Here is a 14,283-nt window from a genome sequence, read left to right as displayed (position 1 = left end):
CATATCATAGAAATTGTAAATTATAACATATCATACGAAATGGGATGATGGACATCCACAAATGAATACATACCATATGAAACATAACATATCATATCATCATAATTGGAGTGTCCTGAGTTTACATTTACTATGTTACATCTACCCCTGAGTCCAGGTTGGTGTGTGTGTGTGAGTGTGTGTAATAGAGAGAGTGTTAGTGTGAGTGTGTTTGTCTTCACACTGAATTCATTAACTCAGCCAGGACACAGATCGGCGGCCACATGCTAGCATGATGTCATGTCCCACTTCTTGTAACCCACTGAGAAGAGTGTGACCCGATCTGACCATGGGAAAGTGCATCATGCAGCTTGGACAGTAGTCCATTAGTGACATATACTTATTGTACAAACCATTAGGAACACCTTCCTAATATTGAGTTGCACCCCCTTTTGCCGTCAGAACAGCCTCAGTTTGTCGGGGCATGGACTCTACAAGGTGTCGAAAGCATTCCACAGGGACGCTGGCCCATGTTGACTACAATGATTCCTACAGTTGTGTCAAGTTGGCTGGATGTCCTTTGAGTGGTGGACCATTTTTGATACACTCGGGAAACTGTTGAGCGTGAAAAACCCAGCAGCATTGCAGTTCTTGACAACGGTGCGCCTGGCACCTACAACCATACCCCGTTCAAAGGAACTTTTGTCATGCCCATTCAACCTCTGAATGGTACACATACAGTGGCATGAAAAAGTATGTGAACCTGGATTTCTGCATAAATTGGTCATAAAATTTGATCTGATATTCATCTAAGTCACAACAATAGACAAACACAGTCTGCTTAAACTAATAACACAAACAATTATAGGTTGTCGTGTCTTTATTGAACACACCGTATAAACATTCACAGTGCAGGGTGGAAAAAGTATGTAAACACTCGGATTTAATAACTGGTTGACCCACCTTTGGCAGCAATAACCTCAACCAAAGTTTTCTGTCAGACCTGCACAACGGTCAGGAGGAATTTTGGACCATTCCTCTTTACAAAACTGTTTCAGATCAGCAACATTCTTGGGATGTCTGGTGTGAACCGCTCTTTTGAGGTCATGCCACAGCATCTCAATCGGGTAGAGGTCATGACTCTGACTGAGCCACTCCAGAAGGCATATTTTCTTCTGTTGAAGCCATTCTGTTGATTTACTTCTGTGTTTTGGGTCGTTGTCCTGTTGCATCACCCAACTTCTGCTGAGGTTCAATTGTCGGACAGATAGCTTTACATTCTCCTGCAAAATGTCTTTATAAACTTGGGAATTCATTTTTCTGTTGATGATAGCAAGCTGTCCAAGGCCCTGTGACAGCAAAGCAGTCCCAAACCATGACGCTCCTTCACCATATTTACAGTTGGGATGAGGTTTTGATATTGGTGTGCTGTGCTGTGCCTTTTTTTCTCCACACATAGTGTTTGTGTTCCTTCCAAACAACTCAACTGTAGTTTCATCATTCCACAGAATATTTTGCCAGTAGCGCTGTGAAACATCCAGATGCTCTTTTGCGAACTTCAGACGTGCAGCAATGTTTTTTTTGGACAGCAGTGGCTTCTTCCATGGTGTCCTCCCATGAACACCATTCTTGTTTAGTGTTTTACATATCGTTGACTCGTCAACAGAGATGTTGGCATGTTCCAGAGATTTCTTTAAGTCTTTAGCTGACACTCTAAGATTCTTCTTAACCTCATTGAGCATTCTGCGCTGTGCTCTAGCAGTCATCTTTGTAGGACGGCCACTCCTAGGGAGAGTAGCAACAGTGCTGAACTTTCTCCATTTATAGACAATTGGTCTTACCATGACTGATGAACATCAAGGCTTTTAGAGATACTTTTGTAACCCTTTCCAGTTTTATGCAAGTCAACATTTCTTAATCTTGGGTCTTCTGAGATCTCTTTTGTTTGAGGCATGGTTCACATTAGGCAATACTTCTTGTGAATAGCAAGAATTTTGTGAGTGTTTTTATAGGGCAGGGCACCTCTAAGCAAAATCTCCAATCTAGTCTCAATTATTGTACTCCAGGTTAGCTGACTCCTGACTCCAATCAGCTTTTGGATATGTCATTAGCCTAGGGGTCACATACTTTTTCCAATCTACACTGTAAATGTTTAAATGATGTATTCAATATAAACAAGATAAATACAATAATTTGTGTGTTATTAGTTTAAGCAGACTGTGTTTGTCTGTTATTGTGACTTAGAATAAGATAAGATCTAATTTTATGACCAATTTATGCAGAAATCCAGATAATTCCAAAGGATTCACATACTTTGTCTTGCCACTGTACACAATCAATGTCTCAATTGTCTCAAGGCTTAAAAATAGTTCCTTAGCCTGTCTCCTCCCCTTCATCTACACTGATTGAAGTGGATTTAACAAGTGACATCAATAAGGCATCCTAGCTTTCACCTGGATTCACCTGGTCAGTCTATGTCATGGAAAGAGCAGGTATTCCTAATGTTTTGTACACTCAGTATATATCCTATGGTCAAATGCAGAGGTGCTTAATAGATGGACAAACAAAATGCATGAACTGTGAACACATATGACTAATAATAAAATAGCTTTTAGGTTGTGAGTGAGCTAAAAGAAAGGGGAAAAGGGATACAGGTACTGAAGTCTTAAAGGGATACTTCAGAAGGCAATGAAGACCTTTATCTACTTCCCCAGATTTGTATGTTTCTGTGTGCAGTTTGAAGAGAGTTGCTAACTAGCGGTAGCGCAATTGCTAACTAGCGTTAAGTGCAATGACTGGAAGTGTCTCTGGTTTTGCACTAACACAAGTTAACATTGGGTCACTTCATTGCCAAAATACCGAAGTATCACTTTAATGAGGACCAACACAGACAGCAAACACACAACAGCCCAACAAGTGGCACTTCAATCCAAAACAACAGCACACGCACTCCTCTGCTGAGCTCTCACCACTCTCTCCATCACTGTCACAGCCTGAATTACTGTCTTGACTGGCTGCCCCTCTCCAGTACCACTTAAACACAGCGTTGGGGAGTGGTGAACTACATATAGTTCTACTAATAATTGAATACAATTTTGTAGTAGTAGTGGAGTGATAGTTGGACTAAGTGGTAGTTGAACTAAATTCAAATCTAGGTAGTGTTTTCAGTAGTTCATTATTTGTTTTGCCATGTAGTGATGTAACTTCAATCCATAGCTAGTTGACTCCTAATATGCTAGTAGTAATAAGTATAATTTTGTCTTCATCTGTTGTTGTTTAGTACTGTATATTACTTGCTAGCTAGGGCCATTTACTTTAAGTGCTGTCTGTCTTTCCAGTAGCCTACTTAGCCTACTTAGTGTATGAACTGCTGACTGCTCAGCAACCACTAGGCTACCTGGGGAGGCAGGTAGCCTAGTGGTTAGAGCGTTGGGCCAGTAACCAAACGTTTGCTAGATTGAATCCCCGAGCTGACAAGGTACAAATCTGTTGTTCTGCCTGTGAACAAGGTAGTTAACCTAGTGTTCCTAGGCCATCATTGTAAATAAGAATTTGTTCTTAACTGACTTGCCTAGTTAAACAAAGGTTAAATTACAAAAATGTCTTGCAGCTGATTGTTGACACATCAACCAGGAATAAAGGTGCAGGGCAATTTGTGACTGTTATTGTTTTGGTAATCAGTGGCTGTATTGGAGGGGGAGTGGTTTCTCCTCTCCTATGCAATCAGCAATTAGTACCGGGAGGTGTGCTCTTCACCTCAGCTTGGCAATTAGCAGTTAGTGTCAAGCCAGTCAAGGCTTCAAGACGGGTCACTCAACCGAGACTGCTCGCCTCTGTGTCACGGAGGCTCTCCGCACTGCCAAAGCTGACTCTCTCTCCTCTGTTCTCATCCTCCTAGATCTATCTGCTGCCTTTGACACCATGGACCATCAGATCGTCCTTTCCACCCTCTCAGGGCTGGGCGTCTCAGGGTCTGCACACTCTTGGATTGCATCCTACCTGGCAGGTCGCTCCTACCAGTTGATGTGGAGAGGATCTATGTTTGCACCACTTACTCTCACTACTGGTGTCCCCCAGGGCTCGGTTCTAGGCCCTCTCCTCTTCTCTCTATAAGTAGCCAGGTGGTAAAAGCACGTAGCTGTATTCATTTATATCCACTAGATGGCACAGTCCCTTTAAGAGATCCTTAAATAATGTGTGAGAGAGGTTATAAGATTGTGCATGCACAGTGTGTAAGAGTGAGAGCAAGCAATTACACTGGAGAGCTGTTGAAATCCATCGTGGGTCCAGTGATACTTTAGATGGGTAAATACTGCTTTTTATCTTACTCTTGTACCGGAATATATCATATTCTGCATCATCTGCAGTGTATAAGAGTTAGTTTTGTAATATTTATGCCAGATGGTCATGTTAGCTTGTTGATACTTTCAGATTGACATGAGGATGTTAGCTTCTTGCTAGCTGAATACCAGTGTTCTCCGAACCATGTTGTGGAGTTGATGATAACATTATTTGAAGCGTGAGTAAATATCAGAATGACATTCTATTTCATGTAAAGCTTCAGGGTGATGTATTTTGTTTAATTTTTGAATCATAATTTAAATGTTGATATGATATTTCCCCCAGTGCATTATGGGTGAGATGAGGATCTACTCTTCCATGTGGGGATAGGGCATCACGTGGACAGTGTGTTTGTAAGTGTTCCTATTGTTTTATGACAAAATGTATTTTTGTTTTTCATGCACAATGTCATTTTGATCATCGTCATCTTGTACCCAAATATTTGAAATGTTAGAAGTCCATTCTAACTGTGAACAGTGTGGTCTCTGTATTTTCTTGTGTTTTTCTATAGAAAGCAGAGCCACTACCGTTTATGCATTTCACTGCGTACTTATTGTACTCAGATTGGTTTTATGCACTTTACTAACAGATTTATTTCACTTGATCGTGATTTAAACTGAACTTTACTTTATGGTGACTTCAACTTGCGGTGATTGCCCTCCTACATTATTCTATTTGAAATGTAAGCTTTGACAGAATAAACAACCCAAATTAGTTTGTGTTCTGTGAAGGGTTTACTTTCGCCAGGCTACATATACACAGGGTTGGGGATGTAAGGGATTACAAAAAACGGTAACTGTAATCCGTTACGTTACCAGCAAAAATATTGTAATCAGACTACAGATACTTTTGAAAAACTAGATGATTACTTCAAGGATTACTTTTAAATCCCGGAAGGATGTTTGCGGGAAAAATATGTGACACTTCTCTGTTTTCTTAATGACATTCAAATCAGGCGCAACTTTAAGTTTGTTCCACCTGAGCGTGTCTGACCACAAGTCAGAGACCACTATGATGACACACCAAATGTGTTTGATGGATCGTGGAAAAATATCAGAAATAGGCTTTTGTAGGCTACAGTCCAATCTATATCTTCCAATGGCACCACTGCTGTTGGCATCCAAAGATTATCTAACTTGAATAAACGCTTGGAGGTGAGGATGAGAGCAGTGGTGTAGCCTATGGTGATTCGGATATCACTTATTATTGGTACCTACTTAGCGCATTGATGTGAATCACACTGCTGCTCTCTCATTTAGCTGTTTGTGCCTTACAGCTTGTGGTTGTCGTGGATGGCTGTTCAGAAATCCAAATGTGTATTTGAACCCAATAATGGTTGAATTTAAGATGCCTATCAATCATTGTTTTTGAAACCAGGGGACAGCCAGTGAAAAATGCTCTTTTACAACAGCTGCATAGTGCGTATCCCAGCTTATGGAATAAAAGTGGGGCTTTTATTGCTCAATCTAATTCATGCTGATAAAAAACTAAATCCATAGGCCTAATGGACACATGCTCAAACTCGTACACTTTTGATAGACTTAATAGGGCAATCTGTAGTTGCTACATCCATTTTTGGGCTTATAAATTATATATAGTAATGTAAAGACATAATTGAATAATATTATTATGTCACGCCTGCTCCCGGGCGCTCGAGGGCGCCAGGGTGCCCAGCACTACACACTCCTGCCACCATCATTACGCACACCTTTTTCCCTCATCACACTCTTCAGTAATTCATTGGACTCACCTGGACTCAATCACTTGTTTTCATTACCTCCCCTATATTTGTCTGTTCCCTAGGTTGTTCCCGGCTTCAGCTTTATTGTCGTCTTGTCGTTTTGTTCCCCCTGTTCTGACGATGTTCCTGTTCTGTCACTTGTCTGTTCATTAACTTCTTTGGGAACGGGGGGCAGCATTGAGTAGCTTGGATGAATAAGGTGCCCAGAGTAAACTGCCTGCTACTCAGGCCCAGAAGCTAGAATATGCATATAATTAGTAGATTTGGATAGAAAATACTCTAACGTTTCCAAAACTGTTACAATATTGTCTGTGAGTATAACAGAACTCATATGGCAGGCATAAACCTGAGAAAAATCCAACCAGGAAGTGGGAAATCTGAGGTTTGTAGTTTTTCAAGTTATTGCCTATCCAATATACAGTGTAAATGGGGTCAGATTGCACTTCCTAAGGCTTCCACTAGATGTCAACAGTCTTTAGAACGTTGTTTCAGGCTTCTACTGTGAAAGGGGAGCGAATAAGAGCTGTTTCAACCAGTGGTCTGGTGGTCCAGTGGTCTATAATTGAAGATTTATGATAAAAACATCCTAAAGATTGATTATATACATCGTTTGACATGTTTCTACGAACTATAATGGAACTCTTTTGACTTTTCGTCTGGACTTTGTGAGCGCGCTATGTGCATTTGGATTACTGGATTAAACGCTCAAACAAAAAGGAGGTATTTGGACATAAAGATGAACTTTATCAAACAAAACAAACATTTATTGTGGAACTGGGATTCCTGGCAGTGCATTCCGATGAAGATCATCAAAGGTAAGTGAATATTTATAACACTATTTCTGACTTTTGTTGACTCCACAACATGGCGGGTATCTGTATGGCTTGTTTTGGTGGCTGAGCGCTGTACTCAGATTATCGCATGGTGTGCTTTCACCGTAAATCTTTTATGAAATCTGACACAGCGTTTGCATTAAGGAGAAGTTTATCTATAATCCTATGCATAACACTTGCATCTTTCATCAAAGTTTATGATGACTATTTCTGTAAATTGATGTGGCTCTCTGCAAAATCACCGGTTGTTTTGTAGGCAAAACATTACTGAACATAACGCGTCAATGTAAACCGAGATTTTTGGATGTAAATATGAACTTTATCAAACAAAACATACATGTATTGTGTAACATGAAGTCCTATGAGTGCCATCTGATGAAAATCAGGTCCCGTGTGGCTCAGTTGGTAGAGCATGGTAGAGCATGGTGTTTGCAATGCCAGGGTTGTGGGTTCTATTCTCATGGGGGACCAGTATGGAGAAGAAATGTATGAAATGTATGCATTCACTACTGTAAAATGTAATCATCAAAGGTTGGTGATTCATTTTATCTCTATTTCTGCTTTTTCTGACTCCTCTCTTTAGCTGGAAAATGGCTGTATGTTTTTTTGTGACTAGGCGCTGACCTAACATAATCGTATGGTATGCTTTCGCCGTAAAGCCTTTTTGAAATCAGACACTGTGGCTGGATTAACAAGAAGTTTATCTTTAAAATGGTGTATAATACTTGTATGTTTGAGGAATTTTAATTATGAGATTTCTGTTGTTTTGAATTTGGCGCCCTGGCTGTTGTCGAGGTGGGACGCTAGCATCCCACATATCCCAGAGAAGTTAAATGTTCACTCCCTGTACTTGCTTCTCATCTCCAGCTTCGGTTCTTACATTATTATATGCAGTAGAAAGCGATGGGTTATAATAAGCCTACACAACCAACACGTAAAGTAAAATTGAACAGCCATACATGGCCAGCTATGTAAACTTTAACATTGCTTTATCCTGCAATAGATGTCTTTCAATTAGTAAAATACATTTTTGTCTTCTTCTAATGCCTCTTAAGGAAAAAGTAATCTAAAAGTAACTGAATGTAATCAGATTACGTTACTGAGTTTGGGTAATCCAAAAGTTACGTTACTGATTACAATTTTGGACAGGTAACTAGTAACTGTAAAGGGTTACATTTAGAAAGTAACCTACCCGTGTACCGTCCTGACCATAGAGAGCTCTTATTTTCTATGGTAGAGTAGGTCAGGGTGTCAGGGTGTGACTGGATGGGGGGTTTATCTAATTTATTTAGTTCTATGTTGTTTTGGTTGTAGTTTCTTTTTTCTATGTTGGGATTTTTGTATGATCCCCAATTAGAGGCAGCTGGTCATCGTTGTCACTAATTGGGGATCATATTTAAGTAGTTGTTTTTCCCACCTGTGTTTGTGGGAGATTATTTTGAGTTAGTGCATGTTGCACCTCTTTCGTCACGGTTTGTTTTGTTTGTAGTTTATTGTTTGTTTTGCAAAGTTTCACTTTCAAATAAAAGATGTGGTACGATACGCTGCGCTTTGGTCTCCTTCCTACGACGAACGTGACAGAATCTCCCACCACCAGAGGACCAAGCAGCCAGGAGGAATGGACATGGGAGGACATCCTGGATGGCAAAGGATCCTGGACGTGGGAGGAGATCCAGGCCGGATGGGATCGCCTCCCATGGGAACAGGTGGAAGCAGCGAGGGAGGAACGGCGACAAGATCAGGAGTTACGGCAACGACGGAAGCCCGAGAATCAGCTCCCCCCCAAAACGGGGAGATTGACGGAGTTAGGGTTTAGACCTGAGCCAACTCCCCGTGCTTACCGTGGGGAGCGTGTGACCAGTCAGGCACCGTGTTATGCAGTGATGCGCACTGTATCTCCAGTGCGCATTCATAGCCCGGTGCACACTGTGCCTGCGTCCCGCATTTGCCGGGCTAAAGTGAGCATTCAGCCAGGACGGGTTGTGCCGGCTCAGCGCTCCTGGTCTCCAGTACGCCTCCTCGGTCCAGAATATCCTGCGCCAGCTCTACGCACTGTGTCGCCAGTGCGCATTCACAGCCCTGTTCGTCCTGTGCCAGCGCCCCGCACTTGCCGTTCTAAAGTGAGCGTTCAGCCAGGACGGGTTGTGCCAGCTCTACACTCCAGACCTCCAGTGCGCCTCCACGGTCCAGTATATCCTGCACCGGTTCTACGCACCAGGTCTCCAGTGCGCCTCCACAGCCCAGTACGTCCTGTGCCTCCTCCTCGCACTCTCCCTGAAGTGCATGTCCTTAGTCCAGTACGTCCTGTGCCTGCTCCCCGCACTCGCCCTGAAGTGCGTGTTTCTAATCCGGTGCCACCTGTACTGGTCCCACGCATCAGGCCTCCAGAGCGCCTCCCCAGTCCAGTACGTCCTGTGCCTGCTCCTCTCACTCACCCTGAAGTGCGTGTCAACAGTCTGGTGCCACCTGTCCCGGCTCCACGCACTAGGCCTCCAGTGCACCTGCCCAGTCTGGTGCGTCCGGTGCCTGCTCTCCGCACTCGCCCTGAGGTGCGTGTTACCAATCTGGCACCTGTGCCGGCCCCACGCATCAGGCCTCCAGTGCGCCTTCCCGTTCCAGAGCTTCCGGTGACAGTTCCCAGTCCGGAGCTTCCGGCAACAGTTCCCAGTCCGGAGCTTCCGGCGACAGTTCCCAGTCCGGAGCTTCCGGTGACAGTTCCCAGTCCGGAGCCTTCGGCAACGTTTCACAGTCCGGAACCTCCAACGACGGTCCAAAATCCGGAACCTCCTGAGATGGTCCACAGTCCGGAACCTCCTGAGACGGCCCACAGTCCGGAACCTCCTGAGACGGCCCACAGTCCGGAGCCTCCTGAGACAGCCCACAGTCCGGAGCCTCCAGCAATGGCCCACAGTCCGGAGCCTCCAGCGACGGTCCGGAGTCTCCAGCGACGGTCCGGAGTCTCCAGCGACGGTCCGGAGTATCCAGCGCCGGTCCGGAGTCTCCAGCGACGGTCCGCAGTCCGGAGTCTCCAGCGATGGTCCAGAGTCTCCAGCGACGGTCGGTGGTCTAGAGCCTCCACCGATGCTGCCGGGTTCGCAGGATGAGAGGGTTCTTCGTCCTGCACTAGAGCCGCCTTCTATGCTGGCGGATCCGCAGGATGAGAGGGTTCTTCGTCCCACACCAGAACCACCTCCGATGCAGGAGGATCCGCGGGATGAGAAGGTTCTTCGTCCTGCACCAGAGCCGCCACCAACACTAGACACCCCCCCAACCCTCCCTTTTGGTTTCAGGATTTGCGGTCGGAGTCCGCCCCTTTGGGGGGGGGTGGGTACTGTCACGTCCTGACCATAGAGAGCTCTTATTTTCTATGGTAGAGTAGGTCATGGTGTGACTGGGGGGTTTATCTAGTTTATTTAGTTCTATGTTGTTTTGGTTCTATTTTCTTTTTTCTTTGTTGGGATTTTTATATGATCCCCAATTAGAGGCAGCTGGTCATTGTTGTCTCTAATTGGGGATCATATTTAAGAAGTTGTTTTTCCCAACTGTGTTTGTGGGAGATTATTTTGAGTTAGTGCATGTTGCACCTCGTTCATCACGGTTTGTGTTTTGTTTGTAGTTCATTGTTTGTTTTGCAAAGTTTCACATTAAAATAAAAGATGTGGAACGATACCCACACTACGCTTTGGTCTCCTTCCTACGACGAATGTGACAACCCGACCCTGCATATACACCAAGTCACTCGGCTCCGTCATATCCTCACATGGTCTCTCCTATCATTGCTATACAGATGACAATGAACTCCTTTTCTTCTTCACCCCCTTCTGACACCCAGGTGGAGACACACATCTCTGCGTGCCTGGCAGATATCGTGCCTGGCCCACGACCTCAAGCTCAACCTCGACAAGACGGAGCTTTCTTATTTCTCCTAGATATAGGACAGACACTTCAAAACCTTATTCCTTAGGATTTCATTTTTTTACTGTCTTTTTTTGCCATTGATGAATGTGTTATTCAATGTGTTTCTTTGGTATTTGGTACTGAAGGCAAAATTCAATATTTTATCAAATACTTTTTAAATATATTTTTGGGATACCTAAAGGGTCCTAAAATTGTAAATCAAATAGCTAAATGATCCATGGTAGGACCATTTTAAAACAATTCCATATGCCAGTTCATAACCCACATCTTAGAATCTAGAGAATTTGTATTAATCCCACAGCAGCCCCCCCACCCCAAAAAAAGTTTTGCTTCTCGATGGTTCTAATTCTTGACACCATGCGCTTTGAATGAGATAGTCATAAATATGTTTAAATCCGCATAGCAGTAGTTCTGAGTTAAAATGTAAAGGTAACTGCCGATTGAGTCCACATATGCAGCATTTGCAGTCTCCACGAACGCAGGGACATTGCCTTTAAATCGAGCTATAACGCTGATCTCCCACAATACTTCTGCGATACGGATTGAATCCTGCCCAAAATCAATAGATTAAAGGTGGTCATATTTTCATTGACCCACTGACGCAAAATCAAAGTGGAAATCTTACAATGAATAGTCACAATGTATTAAACACAGCTTGTTCACAACTTGTAAATTACCTCAAAAGTAAATTACAGTCAATCAAACCCATTGTAACACTGCAGGCATCCCAATTAGGTGGGCACGGAGGGTGGCACAAAGGCAGAAAGGCTTGAGTAAAGGGTATACTTACGGGTGCCATCAAAGTGGTTGGCGATGGTGTCCAGGAAGGTGTTCTGGGGGGCCAGGAGACCCTTCATCACAGGCATGTTGTCCAACGATGAAGAGAGAGCTGGGCTCACCAAGTCACTCCATCCCTGAACAGACAGAGCTGAGAAGAGGGCGAGTCAGACCAACGTGACCCTGCAGTCTGCACTTCAACAGATGCTTCTCCTTGATCCTGCCTCAGCACTCAGCTACAGGTCAGCTGGGTATCAGTGGCATTTACCTCAGTCTCAGGTTTATAGTCTTCTTTCTTCCACCTTTCCTCTTCTTTATCCCAAGTAAGGCTGATAATCTTTCTCTTTAGCTCCTTCCTTCTCTGTAGTGTGGGCAGTTATTCTTCTCACCGTGGATCAAGCTAAGGTGTTGTAACTCACTGTCAGCTTAGAGTCATGAAGTTAGGTAGTGTATCTCTCTGTTCTTCTCTCCTCACAGATCAGTTTGAAGTCTCATCTAGCCCCAGCAGGAGAGCAGGATGCGCACGCCACTTCCGTTATCTGAGTCTGTACTCTCTCTCTATCACACAGTCTTTGCCATTCTCTATCGCTCTCACCCCTTTCTCCCTGTTTCTGTTTTTTTGTCTCTCTCTCCCTCCCTCTACTCTCTTTCTCTACCTCCCTTTCCTCTTTCTCTTTTGTCTCTCTCTCTTTCACCGCAAGCGAGAGCCCTCTGCTTCTCTCCACTTCTCACTGTTTATTAACAATCAATTTCTCTGTTCGTTCTCCTTCTTGCACACGCTCTATACCTTATTTTACTCTGTCCTCTCGTCATCTCTCTCCTTCACACATGAATAGACACTCTCTTGTTGCACCCCCTCTAACAGAAACACTGGCAGTCAGTAGACCAGTGAATCTCATCTGGCTTTCTCTTTCGTTCTGCCCCTCCCCTCCCTCTTTTTCTGCTGTGCACACCACTGCCATCATCCACTTCTGATCCTGTATCCTTACTAGGAAATAGGGATGAGAATACCCATGTATACCTGTTGACATGCACAAGGAGGCAAATTGTACACGCACGCATGTAGGCACACACGCACACACACACAGCTTTAGAATATATAAGGAACAAAATTCACATGTATATACATAAACACATACATCATCAAAAGCCTCTAAGGTCTTATAAGCATCTTACCCAGCTAGCACATAATGTTCTGAGAACCATGTTTGAGAGCATGGTTGTCCTCTGGTTATTTTGCATACAACCTTCCCACAACGTTCTGGGAATGATTCAGGATAGTTGCTTGGCCTCAGCACATTTAAGGAGCTTGACAAAAAAAACATAATTTTCTTGGTATTTCATTACTTTAACAGAACATTTCCTAAAAGTTCAAATCTGATTATATTTAATTTAACTTTTGGTAATATTCTAGAAACGTTCTCCAACTGGTTTGGCATTGGGAATGTCCTCAAATAGTTCAGAGAACGTTGAGAAACAACATTCTTCTGTGGGAATTTCAGTACTTCAGCATAACATTTCCTACAGGTTTCCTCGTGGTTCTATTTAAAGTAATGTTCTCAAATTGTTCCAAGTACATTAAGAAACAATGGTATTCTGTGGGAATTTCAGTACTTCAGCATAACGTTTTCTGTAGGTTTTCTCATGGTTCTATTTAAAGTCATGTTCTCGGAACATTAAGAAGACTTTCCATAAAAACCACAAGAAAACATTAGTAACGTTCAAAGAATGTTTTAAGAATGCTTTTTAAAACATATACATTCTGTTCTCAGGGTCAACAAGGGGTCTCTCTATCCTCTATCTTGTTAAGTGTGTTCAGGTGTGTTGGCCGTGTCCACTAATTGGCCACACCTGATGTTAATGAGCGCTTGTTTCCTTTGAAATGGAGTCTGTTTGAATAGACTAAAATGAACAGCTTTGTATGAGTTAAAAAACATGGGATGCTAGCTCCATCCTGGGGCCCCAGTGGACTAATTCCTTAGATAGAAGCTCATAGGTTCAAATCCCACTGATGCCATGCCACAATAAAAAATAAATGTGTTTGCATGATTAATGCTAAGCAAATTAATTTCCATATGTCCTATCTGTGCTTGGAGTTCAAAACAATTAACCTAAGCTAGCAGTGTTATTAAAAGTCTTATTGAAACAGTCATTGAAAGTTGAGGAAGCTACAACAAAAAAACTCCAAATAACCTTTACATTTCATTCTCAGAATGTTAATAAAACCTCCCAGGAAAACTTTCAGGGAACCATAGTAAAATGTTCTCAGAACCTCCCTGCAACCTAAAAATGTACATTCCCAGAACCCCCAAAAAACGTTCAGTTTTACCAGTCAGGAAAATTATGGCTTCATTCCCAGAACCAATGGGAAACCTAAAATGTACATTCCCACAACATAGAAGGAACCAAATGTGCTAGCTGGGTAGCTTGGTACTGCATGAGTAGATGAATATAGAAATGTATCCCAGACAGACTCCCTCTCTCTCTTAAGCATCTGCTCTAATTAGCAACTCCTCTATACCTACCAGGCGATCTGACACGTAACCGAGAGAAAACATGGCACGGTGAGCACGTGTTGGTGTATTTCTGTCGATATGGCAAGGTGAATTGGTGGTGTGTTTGGGACCAGGTAAGTGGATGGAAGTACTGTACGCACGAAGAACACACAAAAAAGACTGCAGAATTGCCTGAGAC

At 43.2% G+C, this 14,283-nt stretch overlaps 1 protein-coding gene across 1 annotated transcript in view; it reads right to left on the bottom strand.

Moving 5' to 3' along the window:
• The window catches only part of LOC106607293 (voltage-gated delayed rectifier potassium channel KCNH4), a 33,158-nt gene extending 20,694 nt beyond the window's left edge, over positions 1 to 12,464 (bottom strand). Inside the window, exon 1 of the mRNA XM_082976626.1 lies at positions 11,603 to 12,464. Within this exon, the coding sequence (XP_082832752.1) occupies positions 11,603 to 11,678 (76 nt within the window). The 5' untranslated portion in view covers positions 11,679 to 12,464. The remainder of the gene's footprint in view (positions 1 to 11,602) is intronic.
• Positions 12,465 to 14,283: the final 1,819 nt, after the last annotated feature.

Source organism: Salmo salar, chromosome 06 (assembly GCF_965601325.2).
Source record: "Salmo salar chromosome 06, fSalSal1, whole genome shotgun sequence".
Classification (NCBI taxonomy): domain Eukaryota; kingdom Metazoa; phylum Chordata; class Actinopteri; order Salmoniformes; family Salmonidae; genus Salmo; species Salmo salar.
The sequence above is the reverse complement of the archived record's forward strand: the minus strand, read 5'-3'. Positions and strand labels throughout refer to the sequence as shown.